This window comes from Ochotona princeps, chromosome 9 (assembly GCF_030435755.1).
Source record: "Ochotona princeps isolate mOchPri1 chromosome 9, mOchPri1.hap1, whole genome shotgun sequence".
Taxonomy (NCBI): domain Eukaryota; kingdom Metazoa; phylum Chordata; class Mammalia; order Lagomorpha; family Ochotonidae; genus Ochotona; species Ochotona princeps.
In genome coordinates, this window is record NC_080840.1 from 2,325,337 (window position 1) to 2,344,143 (window position 18,807).

Sequence of the window (18,807 nt, forward strand, 5' to 3'; positions counted from 1 at the left end):
CCACTGATCCACCTGTTGCTACGCTTGTTCCTTCTGAGATAGAGACAAGTGGGTGAGAAGCTATCATGGTCCGTGGTTTGCAGCTGTCAGCAGGTCCTGGAAGATATTCTGCCTAATGCTCTTTTGTCTACCATATATCCTACCAGGCTTCTTCTAAAATATGTAAACCTGCCCCTACACACTGACACCTGGCCATGTCTCCACGGAAATGTGGATTCACTGGCTAGAGGGCATGGGTCCTTAGGGATGTAACCAGGGCCAACATACTGTGATCTAGGAGAGAAATATGGGCCAGGATCTCCAGAATATTCCAAAGCAGAGCTGGAAGTAGACCTGGGTATAAGAACCTGAGTATCTGAGTCCTGCGTTTTTCTTCTCCCATGATCCATCATGCCATGATCCTGGAATGTGTTTACCAGTCACTGTATTGTTTTACAACTGGGAAGGCTACGATTCACCAGAATGATATGGGTGATAGTATCTACCTTGTGAAATCATGGATAGGATTAATGAAAACATGAGGGTTTCTGAGAGACAACATGGTCTTCCAAGGGTTTACAGGTTATGACTCTGTCACACCTGGGCAACTTTCCAAAGCTGAGATTATGTGGACAGTGGTTAGAACACGAATGCTCCATTCTGACCGCTGGTTCAGGTCTTACCTCTACCACCTGCTGTCATGTAATGCTGGGTCAATGCTTGACTTCTACATCCTACAGGTACGGAAGGAGGAAGACTCTTCTACAGGGTTCAAAGGCAGAACGAGCCATTTCAGACAATGGCTGAGGGCTGGCTCTCTGTCAGTGCTGGCTATAGCGACCCTGACGGCTTACTGGCCTGGGGCAGATAACTTGGCTGCATCATGCAGTGGCGCCAGTGGCCAAGTGCTAGGGTCTCATGCTGACTTTGTGACTTCTTACACATATGGCCTTGGGCAAATGGCTAACTTCTTTATGCCTTTCAGCTTTTTCTTGTTTATCTGTAAACAGTAGTAGTACCTATTATAGAACTGTGGTGAGGGCTCAGCTATCTGTGCTGAGGTAGTCAACATGCTTGTGGACACATCTGATGCATAACAAGCCATATGCATGCACCTGCTGGCTGCGTAGACAGCTGCTTCCTCCCAGAAGAGAAATTACAAGGCTCAAGAAGAAGCAGCACAAAAGGTGCCAGGCTGAGGACCCGCACATGCAGGCACTCTGGCCCCAGGAACCATTGCCATGGTGGCCCTTATTCATGTAACTATGAGCTCTTGGACCTGCAGAGTACGGGTGTGGAGGATTCCCTGGCTGGCCTTGCCTTCACGCAGTAGAGGAAGTAGACTGTGTCATCTGCTGGTCTGATTCTTCCCTTGCCGCCTCCGCCTTTCCTCCACCATGGGGAATTTCATTCATCTCTTTTGTGGTTGGCTGTGCTCAGCAGCGGCTGGCAGAATGTGACAGATGAGCTGAGACTTCTTCCTGTTTGGTCTCCAGTGAGACCATCCCAGAATCCTTCCCTGGCTCCTCCTGGGCTCTCTGTCACCTGCCCTAGTCCTGCCAATTCTACTCCTAGATCCCAGATCCAGTAAGAAGTTCATTCAGACACTGCTCCTACCTGACTTTCCTTAAGCTCAATTTTTACATTAGTATAACGGGAACAAAAATCTGCCTCCTAGGAGGCTGGTTGTGGGTTAAATCCCAAGCCAGGGGACTGGCATGCCATGGGGTCTCAATGATTGCTAGCATCCCCTAAGCCTCCACTGGAGGAAGATCTTGGCTGAAAGCCAGGGGCTGATGCAGCTGCATGTCCTGCAGAGAGGGCTGATGTGGGAGACCATGGCATGTAATCCTTGATCCACAGTCCTGGTACCCTCCACACACACACACACACACACACACACACACACACACGCATACCCTCCCCTCTGATGCATGGATGGTAGGGTGAGTTGAAATATTTTTCCAAAAAGGTGGAAGAGAATCTCTCGGGCTCCTGCTTGGAGTGACAGCTATGTTCAGCTAGTAGAACCACCTTGAGAGGAGAGCGTTCCCTCTGGGGTTGGGGATGTCCCACATTCCCACAGAGCAGAGGGAAGCCAGGGTCAGTGAGCATACTGTCAGTCATTTCCCTGGGAGCTGCATCCTTGCAATGATCCAGTTCCTGCTTCGTGCTGTCAAGCTTTCCAAGAGAATTGGCCAAGAACAAATCCAATGTGATCTTGACTCTTGAAGACTTAGCTCTGTCCTTAGATCCACAACTTGCTTCTTACTTCTTACAATGGTGCTGAATGCATCTCAGTAGAGCCATGTGTATTGTAATAGTGAACGGGACCCTCCTCTTGAGAGTGGAGACCACCCCCACACAGGAAAGGAATGCACTATTCTGTCATCCTTACTGGCCCTCCTGACATCCAGGGCACCTTCACCTCCCCACCCCTCACCCTGCCTTATCATTGACGCTCACCCTCAGGAAACCCACACATAGCACAGAGTCAACTGCAAGTAAAGAAATCCCAGCTCTGGTGGAGGCAATTTTCCTTAAGCTTTTTTGGGGATGCTGGTTTGGGAGTCAGCTCCAGATACTGAGTCTCACGCTCTCAGGAGGCTGAAGTAAAAGCTAACTGCCCACTTGACTTACCTCCCAATGCCCTCACTGCAAAGAAGTCCAAAACCTTGAGGCACAGCAAATGAAGGGGAAGCCTTGAGCAGAGTCTCCGAGACCCGGGAGAGGGAGCCTTGTGAGCCAAGGAGGCCAGGTGCAGCAGCGCCTCCAGCCCTTTCCTGCACCTGTGTGTTTGAAGTCTGTCCTGCGGTCGACCGAGAACGCCCTGAAGCAGGAACCTTGACTATCGCTTTCCCATTTTCGTGTCTCTAGAGTAGAGTCATTGACTTGGGATATAAAATATCTTTCTTTTGAAGAAGTGGGTGAGTGCAGAGATGAACAGGTCATTATCTAAGATGGAGAGATAGCATGGCCAGAGGAGGGACATGGGACAGGGACATGGCTCAAGGAGGCTGGCAGAGGCTTTGGGTGCTAACCCTGCCTCCCTGCTGAGAGAGTGAATCCCAAGGGCCCAGGCAGCCTGACCCAGGGAGGCCTGGTTGGAGAGAATGTGACTGGTGTGGGTGAGGCTCCCTGACGTGGCTGCTATGAGTATGTCTCCTTACAGCAGCTTGAAGCTGCTCTGCTGCTGCCGAGAGCAGTCTCCATGTTTGCCAGGTTCACAGGCTACACATTGGCCTTGCTGTTGGGTTTGAGGGTCTCTGTGAAGCCGAGACCCTGAACTCCAGCTGTTAGCTTCCAGAGCAGGACAGACCTACTAACTTGGCTCCTCTTAAACTCCCTTAAATGACACAGAGTTCCTAGCCTGTTTCCCTGGATCGACAGTCACCCCCCAGCTGCTACATTCCCGGGTGGAGCTGTCTAAATATTTCCCAGCACCTGTGCCTTCTCTTGTATTTAGGCCTAGACAGACAGCCCCATGCTATTTCCAAAATAACCCATTCCATGGGGTGGGTCAGACCTGGTGGTGCCAAGTAGGATAAACCTGATAAATGCCCCCTCCCGGCAACCAAATATCTCATGTGTCCCTCTTACTTCCATGGGGCAGGGTGGGGCCCAGGCCCATCCACCCAACTGGGGAACTGCATGCCTTCACATAGGGGAGGTTACTGCCATGGGTGGGGGGTGGGGTGGAGCAGAGCAGCCTCTGAGTGTGTGATAAGAATAGCCCCACTACCCGAGTGTCCCAGCCCCTCATCCTACTGCTATCCCAGCCATGGTCCTGTGTGTCCTCGTAGCAGCCCTGGGGAGTCAGGTGCCCCAGGCCACAGATGCTTACATGGGCACCTGGCCATTCAGCAGCTCCTCCCAGCCACCAAGCTTGTTGGCAGTGCAGGCAGCACTAGGGTTCAGTTTACTGTTCAGGGTTAGTGCAGTTGCTGGAATTTTCAGAAAGAAATGAGCACATCTTCCGTCCAGCTCCTATCTGTAAATCGATTTAGGAAGATGGGAGATAAGGTATTTGGGCTATATAATGAAGCTTTTAAAATACTGTTTCACCCACTCTGTTGCTTTTTATAATTATAAATTTTATGAATTTCGTAAATTTTGCTGCCATTTGGAATTTCTACTTCCCTGGAATCTTCACCAGATCTCCAGAGGGAGAAGCCTGAACCTCTTGTCTGCCCCGGCACCCAGTTTCTGTTCACGCTCAGTGAGGATCCCTTTACCTTTTGACACCTTTTGTTCCTGCTGTCTTTTTTTTTTAAGATTTATTTATTTTTATCGGAAAGCCAGATATACAGAGGAGGAGAGACAGAGAGGAAGATCCTCCATCTGCTGATTCACTTTCCAAGTGACCGCTACGGCTGGAGTTGCACTGATCCAGAGCCAGGAGCTTCCTCTGAGTCTCCTATGTGGGTGCAGGGCCCCAAGGCCTTGAGCTGTCCTCAACTGCTTTCCCAGGCCACAAGAAGGGAGCTCGATGGGAAACGGGGCTGCCACAATTAGAACCAGCACCCATATGGGAACCTGGCAAGGCAAGGACTCTAGCTGCTGAGCTACTGTGCCCGGCCCCCTGCTGTTCCTTAAAGAGGAACCTCAGTGTAGTTCTCCTGGCCCCAAGCAACTCATTTCATAGCTGTGCCCTGAATGCCCTCCTTTCCGGCCTTCATTTTTGGCACCAGCTATCTGTGTGGAAGATGCTGGTTGCTATATGTCCACCATGGAAGGGATGGTAGCCCCACTACAGAGCCCAGAGTTTGCAGAGTGACAACCTGGGTGTGAATAAATGAAAAATAGTTCTTGAGTGTGGAGCTCCCAGCACCTTCTGCACCTGCTGCTGTTGCCTAGCACTTCCTGAGCTGAGGACAACTTACTGTCACGTCTGCAGAGTGACTGCAAGGCACGTTTTCTCATTGGTACTTGCTTCCTCTTGCTTTTCCCAGATGTGCTGTGCCCTAGCGTGCGCGTGGAAGGCGACCGCTTCAAGCACACCAATGGGGAGTCCAAGGAGATCACAGGTAAGAGAGAAGGCAGCCACAGCTGCACTTGCCTCATGGCCCTGCTTCCTGGACCTAAGGGTGACCCTAGTCAATGCAGTCTCATCCACACTGACTTTCAGTCTGAGTTCTGAGAGTGTGCAAGGGGCGGCTCTCATCAAGGAGCTGCCAACAGTAGAGACCTCTCAGGTTCTCCTTTAGGCAAGCTCTGGAGATGCTATAGGAACCACTAGGTGGCACATTAGGAAAAAAGGGTTTAAAGGAGTGGTGGGTGAGTAAGCTGATGATTGGCACAGTGAGCAAGAGAGTAAATAAACGCATTTTGGAGCAAAGGCAGGAGTGAATTGGAGCTGTACAAGAGTGAAGGAGGCAGAGGTGAAGGAACAAACGGGCCCATGACTTCATACCGCAGGCCAGGCGTATCTCCTGGGTAACATTAGTAGGTGCAGGTGGCTGCACCTGAGTCTCCATCATCCTGATGACCCTGGGCATGGAGCAGCCCTCCCATTATGGCTGGCATGCCACAGTGCACTTCACATACACCAGCACTCAATAGTCTCCTGCCTGTCACATACAACATGGAACCAGCTGCTGGACTCAGGCCCTGCCCTACTTAGCAATGATCCGTCATTCCACAGTACCTTATCTCCACTTGCAATCACAACTTTGTCTTCCAAGGGTGACAGGGTGATGGTGAGGGTTCAGTAGGAGCTGGCAGAACTGTTGTGGGGTGCAAGGTTCTTGTATGGAGAGATTCCCTTTGTGCTCCCCAGGCTGGCTAGTGGCATCCCAGAAGTAGTTACACCATTGCATTAAAATCTCTCCTGAGCCCTGCAAGAGAGCCAGCCTTTGGTCTCCAATTAAAGCAACCACTGACAAAATTGTGTGGTATCTGCCTAACCTAGGTTCCTAGTGGAGCAGAGTACCCCTGGGACTGTGATTGCCTGCTGCACCTCCTCACCGGCTTCCTGAGCATAGTTCCTTGGTTCTGAGTGGGAGCCACGCCTTCTGCCCCCAGGCAGCCATGCTACATAGGCAATAACTTGTGTATACTACACTGGAGCCTGCTTTTACTGCCTAAAAGTCAGACACTCAAATCCACTGCTAGGCAAGAACTGTATTTAGATTGAAAAATGCACTCCAGCTGCTGTGAAAGTTTGGAGACATAGGGCAGATCATTACTGAAGTTAAAAACACAAAAACAAGCGGATTCCAACTCTCCCAGTTTTCTCCAGCAGAAGGAATTGATGAAAAAGGAGAGGAATGTGGCCAGGATCGTACTGGTCCTTGGCAGGCAGGTACCCCCAGTTCTCTGCCCCCAGTGGTCCTTGGCAGGCAGGTACCCCCAGTTCTTAGCCCCAGTGGTCCTTGGCAGGCAGGTACCCCCAGTTCTTAGCCCCAGTGGTCCTTGGCAGGACGGTACCCCCAGTTCTCTGCCCCCAGTGGTCCTTGGCAGGCAGGCACCCCCAGTTCTCTGCCCCCAGTGGTCCTTGGCAGGACGGTACCCCCAGTTCTCTGCACCCCCAGTTCTCTGCCCCCAGTGGTCCTTGGCAGGACGGTACCCCCAGTTCTCTGCCCCCAGTGGTCCTTGGCAGGCAGGCACCCCCAGTTCTCTGCCCCCAGTGGTCCTTGGCAGGCAGGTACCCCCAGTTCTCTGCACCCCCAGTTCTCTGCCCCCAGTGGTCCTTGGCAGGCAGGTACCCCCAGTTCTCTGCACCCCCAGTTCTCTGCCCCCAGTGGTCCTTGACAAGTAGGTACCCCCAGTTCTCTGCACCCCCAGTTCTCTGCCCCCAGTGGTCCTTGGCAGGCAGGTACCCCCAGTTCTCTGCACCCCCAGTTCTCAGCCCCAGTGGTCCTTGACAAGTAGGTACCCCCAGTTCTCTGCCCCCAGTGGTCCTTGGCAGGCAGGCACCCCCAGTTCTCTGCACCGAAATCTGTGGGAGCTTGTTATGGAGTTGGGCCTGATCTCAGCCCTAGTCAAGAGGAGGTACCTCTGTGGATCACACGGTGTTTGGAGCACACATGCTATGTTCAACACGTGCACGCTTTCCCAGGCTTCTGTGCTTCTTAGTAGAGTCAGCATGCTGTGTGCACTGGCACATGCCTGCCCCCACGAGCCTCCTGAGGGTCATCCTTCAGGGTCTCAGATGAGCATCACCACCCTCCTTCCATCATGGAGCTCCTGAGGCTCCTACAGCTCTGTCTGCAAGTCAGTCGGAACCCCCAGCCGCAACATTCAGCTCTGTCCATGGCTTCTCCAATGCCAGTGTGACTTAGGTCCTCTCTTAGGGGCACCTTTCCTTAATGCAGTGTAATGGAGACAAGGCTCTCCTCTCTGATGTTTTCTCTTGGAACAGGAGATGTAAAGCAGTGAAGGTATCAGCCACTTGCAAGGTGAGTGTGAGCACAGGCACGACTCCTTTCAGATGCCACACACTGTGCTGGGATCTGAGCTGTGCCCAGCACTCACCTGCCAGTGGGAGAACACTTCCTGCCCTTCCCTGGGCCGGGGTCAGAGTTGTACATCATTGCTTCCTCCTGACCCAGACACCTGCTGACTCCCTGGTCCCACGGGGTGTCCACCCAGGCTGCCACTGCAGAGGGCAGGTTGTGCTGGCTTGGTCTCTGGTGCCTTCCTCTGCCCTGCTCACTCTTGCTCTTCTGTTTGCACAGGTTTTGACCTGATGGATCTGTTCAGTGTGAAGGAAATCTTGGGGCCAAGAGAAAATGGAGCACAGAGTTCCTATGTCCGCATGGGGTCCTTCCCTGTGGTGCAGCGGACTGAGTGAGTGGTCGCTTCTCCTTCCTGCCGTGCCCTGGGGGCCATGGGAGTCCTGGGAGAGGGCAGGCCAAGGGCCAGGTAGCCCCAGTTGCAAGCTAAGTATGGAGTCCAGTTTTAACCTGAGGTGCCTGAGGAGGTCATCTGAGATAAAGCAATACAACTGCTGATCTGAGGGCACAGCCAGCTTCTTAGTTGTCTTATCACCATGAACCTTATCGGCTCTGTGGTTCTCTGCTCTTCCTGGCATGCGTATTTGGCATTGCTCATTCATTCATACATGCAGTTTGGCTAGTGATTGACACCTAGCACCTGCTACACACAGCCTCTGCATGGTCCAGCACCACGTGAACTGTACAGTGAGGTTTAGCCAAAGCAGAGCTGACTTCAGTGTTGCCTGGGGGATCTGGCCTTATAACAGGAAGCCAGTGTCCCTGGATTCACTTGAGATGAATGTCCCTGCCCTGCAGCATGGCTGAGACAGCAGGAGTTGCCTCTTTAGTCGGGACTATGATGATGCCAGATGAACACTCTTGCCTTGTCTTTTGCAAACCAAGATGACTTTGCAACATACCTACTCTCCTTCATCTTAAAACTCATGGTTCCAGGTGGTCTTAAACAAGTGTCCGGTGGAAGAAAGGACCCAGATGTGAGCTCTCTGGTCCCTGCTCTGTCCCCCAGACTCTCCACTCTGCCTCCTCTGTGTGCCTCTGGAGCCTGCAAGGCCTCCCACCACAAAGACTATGTCGATGCTCTTCCTTAGTCTGCTCTGTTTGTCCTTCTGAGAATGACTCTAAGTGTCTGCAATGGCTGGAGCTGAACCAGTCCAAAGGCAGGAGCCAGGGCCTTCTTCCAGGTCTCCCATTTTGTGCTGCTTTTCCAGGCTCGTTAGCAGGGATCAAAAGTGGAGCAGTGCCCATATGAGATGCCAGTGCTGCTTTACCCACTATACCACAGCACTGGCCCCATCTCATTAACTCCTTTAATAACGTGTGTGTGTGTGTGTGTGTGTGTGTGTGTATGAGAGAGAGAGAGAGAGAGAGAGAGAGTGAGAGAGAGAGAGAGAGAATGCATGTTGTGTGCATTCATGTGGATGCACTAGGAGAAAGTGATTATAGTCAGAGGAAAATGGTCACTAAAAGAGAAAATGCATACTTTTCTTAGTACAGTGTCTTTCTCTCTGTGTGTTATTCCATGGGTGTGTGAAGATGGTGTGTGTGGAATAGAACAATAGCATGGTTGGAATAGCAGGCTCCTGAGGGAAGAAGATATCAACAGTGAAATTCTCCAGTAGCTGCTGCCTTCTTCCCGCCTGGACAGTGACCCAGGGCATCCCTGAGCCTAGGTGCTGTGGGCGAGGGGCTCTGCACCCACTGTCTGCTGGTGACCCTGAGAGAGATGCTGGCTTTGAGCAGGATGTGCTCCCAGCTTGGATCTGCACATGGGGGTGGAGAGGGAGGGGAATGCAGAGGAGCCATTTGTGTCTACAGGCTACACAGCCAGACCCCGGGTCCCTGTGGATCTGAGAAACCAAAGACTCGACAACCTCCCACTCCCTTCCTGGCTGTCTGGCCAGACAGATTCTGCCTCATCCGGTGGAGACATTAGTGCCACATATGCTCCTTGGATGAACCCCAGCCCTCAAGTCCACCATGGTCATGTTCTGCAGAACTATGAAGTGCCTGACCAGGCCCCAGGTGCAAGTTTCCTCCCACTGAGTGCCCATGTTAGCCTGTGGAACCTAGGGACACTTCCCTTGTCTGCTGTAGCAAGGCAATATGCCAGCCAGGGTCCTGCTGTGCACAGGGCAGATGACATCATTGGTTTCTAGCTTGTTTCTCTGGGAGAACTGCCCAGGCCCCACTGTGGGAGTGGGGAAGGGGATGCTTCCATGTATAGAAGGCATGTGGCTGAGCCCAGGTGTCTTCCTAATGTCAACCCTTGTGGCTGGCTTGCCACACTGCAGGGACTTCATGGGGAGGGAGGTCGGCTTTCTTCCTTCACCTGGTACCTCTTCGGGGAAATCGGAGAGTGAGGGTAGAAACCAGGGCCCCATGAAATAAGCAAGCAGGGACTGTGATGAGAGGGATGGACAGGCTCAGGGACTGGTCGGGGATGTAGAATTATGAGAGCCTTTGTTATGGGGACACAAGTGAACCTGGTGTGATTGTGCCCTTCCCATGACTAGGAGAGATGAGGGACTGTCCCAGGCCATGATGTCCTGTAGGGTGCTTGAGGGGAGAGAAGAGGGTACCCTGGCTTAGTCGACTCAGGTGGCCGCAGCCAAGCAGCGTGGACTACCAGGTGAGTTATGCTCTGCAGAAGTTGACTTCCTGGGTTTCTGAACCCAGGGTCCAGGACCAGCCGCTCCCAGGTGGATCCCTCTAACCTCTCCGGGGAGAGGCAGGAGATGCCCCTGTGGGGTCTTTTGTATAAGACAGCAGTCCCAGTGCTGGGGTCCCCACCTAACCTGATCACCCCTTGAAGACCTCGCCTTCCTATTCTCCCCATTGCTATGGGGCCAGGATCTCAGCCTAGGAGCTCCAAGGCAGAGGATGAGGGGTTTTGTTAAGAAGGGATGGGGCAGAGAGCTGAAGGCTGGGTCCAGGGTAAATGGGCATTTAGCACTGGTGACTTTGTCCATCATGGGGGCGGTAAGGTGACAGAAGTAGGTGCCCACCATGGGGTGTAGTTGAAGGAGCTGAGGGTGGTGGCAGGAGGACTGTCAAAGGGTTCTAGTGGGATCTGCAGAGGATGATGTTGAATCCTGAAGAAGGCAGCCCAGGCTGGCCAGGAGCGTGAACTATAGCAATGAGCGGAGAGGCCAAGCTGGTGGCACACAGGCATGAACAGGACGTGTGGGCTCCTCTCATTGCCAAGCCTGAGGCTGTTTTCTCTCTGTTTCTCCAGGGATGTGTTCCCCCAGGGTTTGCCTGATGAGTACGCCTTTGTCACCACTTTGCGTTTTCGGAAGATGTCTCGAAAGGAGGACTGGTACATCTGGCAGGTCATTGACCAGTATGGCATCCCTCAGGTACGGACAGTGTGACCTTGGCTCCATGGGCTGCTCTCCTTCTCTTGGGAGTGGCATCACTCATCATTTTGGTTTTCTTTCAGGAAGCTTAGTCCTAGCTCTGGGAAGGCTGCGTCTGGTAGGGGCAGGACATAGAGAAAGGACAGTGGTTGTCATATGACTGGATAGGTCTGAGTTCTTCTCCCACTGACAAATCCAGCGCCAAGCACTCTGACAGGCAGGAGGAGACCTAACCAGGCAGGTAGTCACCAGCCCTCCTGCCTGTGACACCTGCTCTCCTGGCTTCCTGATAGGCACATCCTCATGATATAGGGAAACTTCCTTTCCTCTCTTCCATAGTGTGTGTGGGCACTGTATGAGTGAGTTTATCTCTCAGAGTCTCACTTTTCTTAGCTGTAAAACAAAAAGCAGAGGGTCCCTGCCACAGATGGGGAGTGGGAGAATCAGGTAGAGTGGTATGTCATGGGACAGAGTGGGTCCTTTCTTGGAATATTCTTCAATTGCTTCCTGAATGAAGCTCTGAACCCCGACTTCACCCACCTCTGCTGAGTTTTGGTGTTCAGTGCCCGAAAGGTGCAGCCCTAGAACCCTGGGAGAAAGGATATACCTGATCATCTAGGCCATCAGCAGTAGCTGCTGGTGTGCATTCAAGTCTTTTGCTCCCTGCCAACTCCACATCCGTGTGATCTCAGAGGTCATGGACCAACCGTGTCCTTATTCTATCCTGGAAATGGTTGACATGACTCGCCTTCTGCTGAGAGATACTGTCCCAATTTTCACATACTGGAGTGATTGCTCTTGGGCACCCATTCTCCTGCACTTGCCTCCAAAATGGTGAGCTCTCTGGTGGCTAGTGCTTGCCTCTGTCCTCCTAGGCCTTTACTTATCAACACATATGAGCTCTTGGTGTGAGCTTGGATTTGCTCTGAATGCCTCACAGATCCCAACCCTGTAGGGCTTATGGCAACCATCTGGGTCAGTTCTAATGGTAGCGTCTTACCAAGGAGGTAGGTGAGCCACAGACAGGCTGCCTAGGTTTTCACAGGGAATGGGCCAGGAGGTGGACTCCCATGTCTGTGCTTTAAACTGGGTGCTCAGCTGGGTGCTGTTCTAAGCTGGTACCAGTCAACTTCTGGCATTGTGTCTACTGTCACCTGCTGTGACTTGATTCTTAATTCTCCACTTTCTCCAGGTCCGGGGCAGTAGGGCTGGGCACCTGCCATGACATTCCTGTGGAGGGAGCCCGCAACACCCCCTCAGTCTGAGTCCTCATCTTTGATGGCCTTTGCAGAGTGGATGTCTTGGCTGCTTCCCACCTCCGCTTCTGCCAGAATGAACCGGGGGCTGGAGCGCTGATGACCACTCAGAGACAGAGTCTGCCATGAGAAGCCTGAGGCTTGTGTTCCACAGGCACCTGACAGTCCAGTGTCATGGTTGATTGTCCTTCCCTGGAAATGTGGGATGGTCCCTTGAAGCTGTGGGGACGTGCTTGACAGACACGGACGGGATGGCTAAAGGCCAGTGAGGGCCTGTCCACTCCATCAGTCATCCTAGATCGGCAGATACTGACGTTCATCTGCAATCTCACTGGGTGTTCACAACTGTCCTTGAAAGCTGACATCTTCCTTGCTTGTCATTTGAGCAATCTGCAGGACTTTCATCCAAGATAGGACAAACGGGCAGGAAGGAGGCTGACATAGTGGGAGCAGAGTATGGTTTGTGTGTGTTGGCCTGGTTGGGAGGGGAGGTATTCTGGCTTCATTAAGGCCTTACAATGGTAGGGACTTCTTGTATGAAAATAGACAGGGTAGGCAGCTGGACTAGAAATAGAGCAGTTGGCAGGCTCTGGTAGCAAACCAGGCAAGCACTGATGGTGTCTCAGGTAGTGATAAAGACATCGGAGGAGTTGTTGGATTCTAGTTGTGCACACTTGACAGTAGAAACATGATGGCATGATAATCTGCTAATGCAGTTGAGCCATGCAGGACCTCCCCAGAGGCCACCCCAGCTCAGGCCTGCTGAGTATTGTCCCTTGCTCTGTGTCATACCAAAGATAGGAACCCAGAGGGACAACCACATGCTTGGGAAGCTGCAAGGTGGGCAAGGGTGAAATGTAGAAGACCCTGCTTGCTCAGAGTAATGTTGCATGAGAAACCTTCAGTTATTAGGTATGTGTTTTTCTGCTTTTTATTCTAACCATCATATAGAAGTAGGCAATGTGATTGAAAATAAATCCCTAGGGCCCCCTTGGTTACGTTGAGGCCACATGGCTCCCCAAAGAGAGAGCAGATGGCTGGAGCTAGAAGCACAGTTGCTTACCTTTCATGGCCATCATCTGTGGCCTCTCCTTCATTTGCTCACTTTGTTGGGGACCCTGTGCTATGTGCTGTTTCAGCCCCTGTGGTGATGAGAGAGACCCCTGTTCCCATGTAGGAGACACAGAAGGCAGCACACAGGTGAAAGGAAGAAATGAACAGATCATTTCATGTGTAGATGCAGGGCTATGAAAACAGGTATAGAAATCAGTAGGCCTGGGCTGTGGGAACACATGGGCAAGGCAGAATCCAGTCCTGTGTGCCTGTCAGGGGAGGAGTCACAATGGTGAGGTGTGTGAACCGGCCTGTGTGTCTTGTGATAACTCATGTGTAGGATGTTGCCTGTCCTATGTCAGGTACCATATATGTCCTACACAGGTAATTATACTTCAGTCCTCATGGTGATGCCGTAATATTGGTACACTCAGTAAATTGCCTGCCTCAAGGTGACTTAGTGATAGGCTAGACCACAGTTTTTGGCAAGTGCTTGAGTGAAGCTAGTGGGCTTAAAGGGGCTGGAGCCCAAAGAGGAGGCTGACTCCTCCTGGGTCAGCAAGAGCAGAAAACTGCCATGAGACTGGGCAGGCTGGGCACACAGGTAGGATGCCAGGGTTTACTGGAGGTGGTGCATTCTGAACTCACCAAGGGCGGAGTTCTTGGAGAGTTGAGCTGTGGCACATGGAGCAGCAAAAGCCCCTGAGGACCAAAGGGAAGCCAGAAGGGATGAAAGCAGTGAATGAATACCCTCCTCTCTCTACTGCTCTTCAATCCCCACTATCAGGTGCTTCTTGCAGCCTAGAACCAACAGGAAGCCCAAGTCCTTTGTCTCTGGACACAGGGAAGGGCAGGACCTGAGTCCCAGAGCAAATGAAGACCAATCCCACAAGATAGTACAATCACATATTCCCTTATTCATTAGCTCACCCAATGAGCCTTGTTTTGTACATGTTGTATGTCCCCTTCCTTCACGCCCTGGTAGAGCATGTGTCTTGCCGCCCAGTGTGGTACTCTGCCACCCGAAACGTTGTTTGTACACAGGAAGTTCAGGGAACACTGTACAGGAGATGAAGAAATAAGTACCTGTTGAGAATGGGTGATTCATTCTTAAAAAGCAAACCAAAGTAAAACTTTGTGCCAGTTTGCCTTGTGCCACAGGCACAAGTTATCCCAGTGACCCAGACAGATGTGGCTCCTGCCATCAGGGCATTTTATTCAGTTGAATTTTTGAGCTTTGTGCTCGACACAGGTAACAATGTAAGTTAACCAGTGGGGAGGCCGACTGGTACCAGGAATCCAGCCTGAAGTTGAGTCTGGCTGTGCCAAGCCAACATGGTTCCTTACATTTTATGGCCCAGGGTTCTAACACAACTGGGTATGGTCAGTCTCTGAACTCTATTCTTTCTGCTCCATTGTCTTGTATACACACGAAAGCTTTCAGACCCATGGAGCCCCTTGCAGATGTCTGAGTTCAGTTATGCCACTTAATCTAGGGCTTGGAGCAGCCTGCAAGTTAGATGGCTGAACATCGTTGAACTGAACAGGAGAGCAAAGCTCAGAGATAGAAAGTGAGTAGCCCAGGCCAGGCAGCAGCTGAAGCTGCTGGTCAGAGTCACAGATAGTGTCAGGTTAATCAGGTTTGACTCTGAAATCTGCCTCCCATCAGCAACCCTAAACCCACTTATTCCACGAAGCTCAGAACGTTTTGTCCCCACTCCCCAGGTCTCCATCCGGCTAGACGGCGAGAACAAGGCCGTGGAGTACAATGCCGTGGGGGCCATGACGGATGCTGTAAGAGTGGTCTTCCGAGGTGCCCCGGTCAGCAACCTCTTTGACCGGGACTGGCACAAGATCGCCCTGGCCATCCAGGCCCGGAACGTCTCTCTGTACGTCGACTGTGCACTGGTGCAGACGCTGCCCATCGAGGAGAGGGAGAACATTGACATCCAGGGGAAGACTGTGGTGGGCAAGCGCCTCTATGACAGTGTGCCCATTGATGTGAGTACTGGGGAGGGGGAGGTTGGACCACTGCATGCCGATGCACCCCACTTCGTCAAGTAATACCATGATTGTCCTAAAAGGGAGCGCTGGGACCCGAACATCTGCCATTTCTTTCTCTTCCCATTTCCTGCCTCTGTGTCTAGGCCTTTGCCTCCACACAGAACCTACATCTGCAAATACATGTATAGTTTTTATATGAATGTAATAGTTGCCCTGGGGTGGACATTTGGCCTGGTGTGTGAAACACTAGTTAAGATGCCCACATCACATCTCAGGGTACCTGGGTTCAAGTCCGGATTCCAACTTCCTATTTTGTCCATCCTTGGAGGCAACCAGTGATGACTCAAGTAGTTGGGTTCCTGCCATCCACATTGGAGACTTGGATTGTGTTCCTGGCTTCTGGCTTCGGCCTGGCCCAGCCCTGGCTGTGGCAGGCATTTAGGCAGTAAACCAGTGGATGAGCAAACACTCTCTCTCCCTCCCTCTCTTTCTCAAATTGAAAAAAATGGTTGTATGTATTTATGGGATACAGTAGATATTTCAATAACTGTGTGCAATGTGTAATGGCAGGATAAGGCATCACCTGGAATATATGTCATATCTTTATGTTGAGGACATTCTCATCTGGTGAATTATTGTCAGGCATAGTTGCTCCTTCTGGGTAGCTGCTCTCTCCAGCAGCCCATATGTTGGAGTTTTTACGTGTTCAGCTTCTAAGGGTCTGTGGGATTAAAGGTGATAATGGAAGCATATTTGTAGTTCAGAATTTCTCTTGGACAACCATATGCAGATGCCTGGAGGCGGGGTGTGGGGGGTGCTGAAGATGGAGGTGCCCTGACCTTCAGGGACTTGTTGCAATAGCGTGCAGAGGGGTGTTCTTAAATAGAACAGTGGTGACAAAGGACAGGGTGGCTGTGACCACATAGAGGACCTCAGAGCAGAGCAAAATGCCGGGCAGGCTGTGGTGTGTGCCCTGAGCCTCCCCAGCATGTGAGCTGTCACTTTTAAAGTGTGACAAGAATGTGTTCAGGATCTCTCTGAGGTCCAACAGCAGAGCTCGGTGTAGGAGGGACCCCGGCAAGGGACCATGAGGGGCTCGGGGTGGAGGAAGCCTGAGGAGCCATGGAGGCTCCACGGTTCCCCTGGGACTGACGCTTTCTGCACGTGTGCTTTGCAGTTTGATCTGCAGCGGATTGTGATCTACTGTGACTCACGGCATGCAGAGCTGGAAACCTGCTGTGACATCCCATCAGGCCCGGTGAGAAAGGACTGGCATGGCATGGGGTAGAAGAGGATGTGTATAGCTACTGTTGTGGGGGTTAGGGCTTAGCTAAAGCAGCCAAGGTCCAGGCGATGTGTGGCCTGCAGAGGAGCCCAAGGGCTACAGCTTGGTTCTTATTCCTGGCCACAGAGTGTGTGGGCTGGTGAAGCCAAGTTGGACAGGTCCCATAATGAGTGCTGCAGTGGGTGCCTTGGTCAGCACCGTGCTGGGTGCAGCATGATGAGCTCCAGTCCTGGTAAGTGGGACCCAGAGCCTGCAGGATGTCCTGAAGGAGCATCTGCCACCAGTGCTCTAAGGAGGGGGCGGCCACAGTGGCCTGTACTGGCCAGCACTGCAGGGAGGTGGAGATATAGACAGCCCGAGGGACCAGTGTTGCCTCCCCTTCATCTTCCTGTTTTCAGGCCTTCCCCTTCTCACCCTCTGTTGCCCAACCCTCCTTCCATGGCTTTCTGGAAAGACAGTCTTTGTCACTGCATGCTTCCTGGGACTGGTGGCTGAAGTCCACATTCATTGCCAGGATGGCCCTAGTATGCTCATGTCAGGGCTCTCAGTGGACACAGGTGTATAGTGATCACTGGGCATTCACCATCAGAGGGGGAGGTAAGGCAGGAAGGTGAAGAGAAGGGGTGAGGGAGTGAAAGGGAGAGTGAAGAGAATTTAGTATTCCATGTCAAATGCCCATGAGACGCTGAGGCATGATCTTTCCCACAGTGTCTCATGTAATCTCTTGATGTTAGAATGGTGGTGCCCTTGTCCCCATTCTGTAGAGGTAAACATGGAGGCTTACAGTGTTAAGAGATTCCTTATAGGTGGCTGAGCTAGACACAATAGGGTCTGGGGCCTGACTGCTCCAGGGCCTTGACAAGCTAAGCCTCCCTTCCTTCCTCCCCGCCATACCATGCCCAGACAGCCTGAGGGTTTCTAGGTCCCCTTTGCCTGCCTAGTCCCTTGAAAGTGCCGGAGATCGAACGCCAGCTAGGGAACAGCCAGGGCCTGACCTTTGCACTTTTCTTGCAGTGCCAGGTGACTGTGGTGACGGAGCCACCACCTCTGCCCCTGCAGCCTCCCACGCCCGGCAGTGAACAAGTTGGATTTTTGAAGACCATCAACTGCTCCTGCCCACGTGGAGAGAAGGTACTGTCTAGTTATAGTACCTGTGACCATCGCCCCACTCCCCAGGCCTGAGGCAGGCAGGACTCCAGTGCAGGACCACTGGGTGGGAAGCTGAGCATTTCCCATCATGCATCTGGCCCTCCTGGGTGAAATGGCCCAGGTGCACGAGGACTTTCAGCTCCCAGTGCTGCAACTGTTCTTGATACTCACACCAAGCAGAAGGGAGAGCCCCAGACTCCGGCCTCGTTAACATCTTTCTGGAGTTCACCCCTGTGTTTTTGAGGGTGTTCTGGCTCCTCCCAAGGGCAACTGAGTCCAAACTGATTTCAATGCAGAAGGAGACCCAGAACATGACAGCGAAGGTGGGTTGGGGCCACTCTGCAGGAACAGACTCTTGTCTGTCCTGTCAGTCTCCTCGAATCAGTCACACTACACTGACTGTCTCCAAGCCACATTTGTGCAACTGTGCCTCAGTTCACAAAATGCCACATTCTTGTGAACCCCGCCTTGGCCAATCCTACACGGAGTGGCTCACTGTGTCTCTGAGCTCTGATTCCGTCTCCATATGTAGTTGTAACTCAAGTTCTTCTCCATTTGTGCAGTAGGGTGTGTAAATACCTCTGTGCTGGGGAACATTACTGTGGCTTATGCTAATGGGCCAACAGCCTTATGCCCCTCCTGGCTGTTTAGCAGCCCCAGACCAGTGCAGTGAGAATTCAAGTTAACTAAAGAGGCTGCTCTTAACACATCTGAGTAGCAGGTTTCCCTTCTCTCTTGACCTCTTGGCCTTCAGACCCTCCCTACCTGAAAGCCAAGCCCTGCAGAAGATGGTGTCCCCAGGAGCCCCATTGGATGTGTGGGGGAGAGCCAGTTCAATTATGCTGTGGCTGAGGCATTTCTGGGTGGGGGTGGGTGGAAGAGCCAGGATATACACAAACAGTGGCTGGCTGAGGTAGGCCTTGGTTGGTCTGCTGACCCTGTTCTCACATGTCCATGAAATAACAGCAACAGCTGTCTAAACTCCAGTCCTCTGGCTCCTTGTCTTAGTTAGGCAACCCCAATGAGAAGGGTGATGCACTCTGCGGTCTGCTTCCTGCTGCTGTGTATGCAAAGACTGCACCAGGGAGCATGGCTAAAACAAGCTCTGTCCAGGCCTGTGCCATGGTTGTGTCCCAACTAATGCTCCTGTGGTGTCTGGCAGAGACCCCAGGAGGGAAGGTGCTCTGGGGTCAGGCAAGTCTGTGCCTAACCTTTCCCAGCCTCTTCCTGTCCTTCCACCTCTCTAGTGCACAAACTGCTCC

At 52.3% G+C, this 18,807-nt stretch overlaps 1 protein-coding gene across 1 annotated transcript in view; it reads left to right on the plus strand.

Annotated features, from left to right (window-relative positions):
• Window positions 1-18,807, plus strand: part of COL22A1 (collagen type XXII alpha 1 chain) — a 200,587-nt gene that overhangs the window by 31,881 nt on the left and 149,899 nt on the right. The window contains exons 4-9 of the mRNA XM_058668448.1: window positions 4,932-5,006; window positions 7,659-7,770; window positions 10,675-10,798; window positions 14,833-15,108; window positions 16,289-16,369; window positions 17,411-17,527. Coding sequence (XP_058524431.1) covers window positions 4,932-5,006; window positions 7,659-7,770; window positions 10,675-10,798; window positions 14,833-15,108; window positions 16,289-16,369; window positions 17,411-17,527 — 785 coding nt within the window. The remainder of the gene's footprint in view (window positions 1-4,931; window positions 5,007-7,658; window positions 7,771-10,674; window positions 10,799-14,832; window positions 15,109-16,288; window positions 16,370-17,410; window positions 17,528-18,807) is intronic.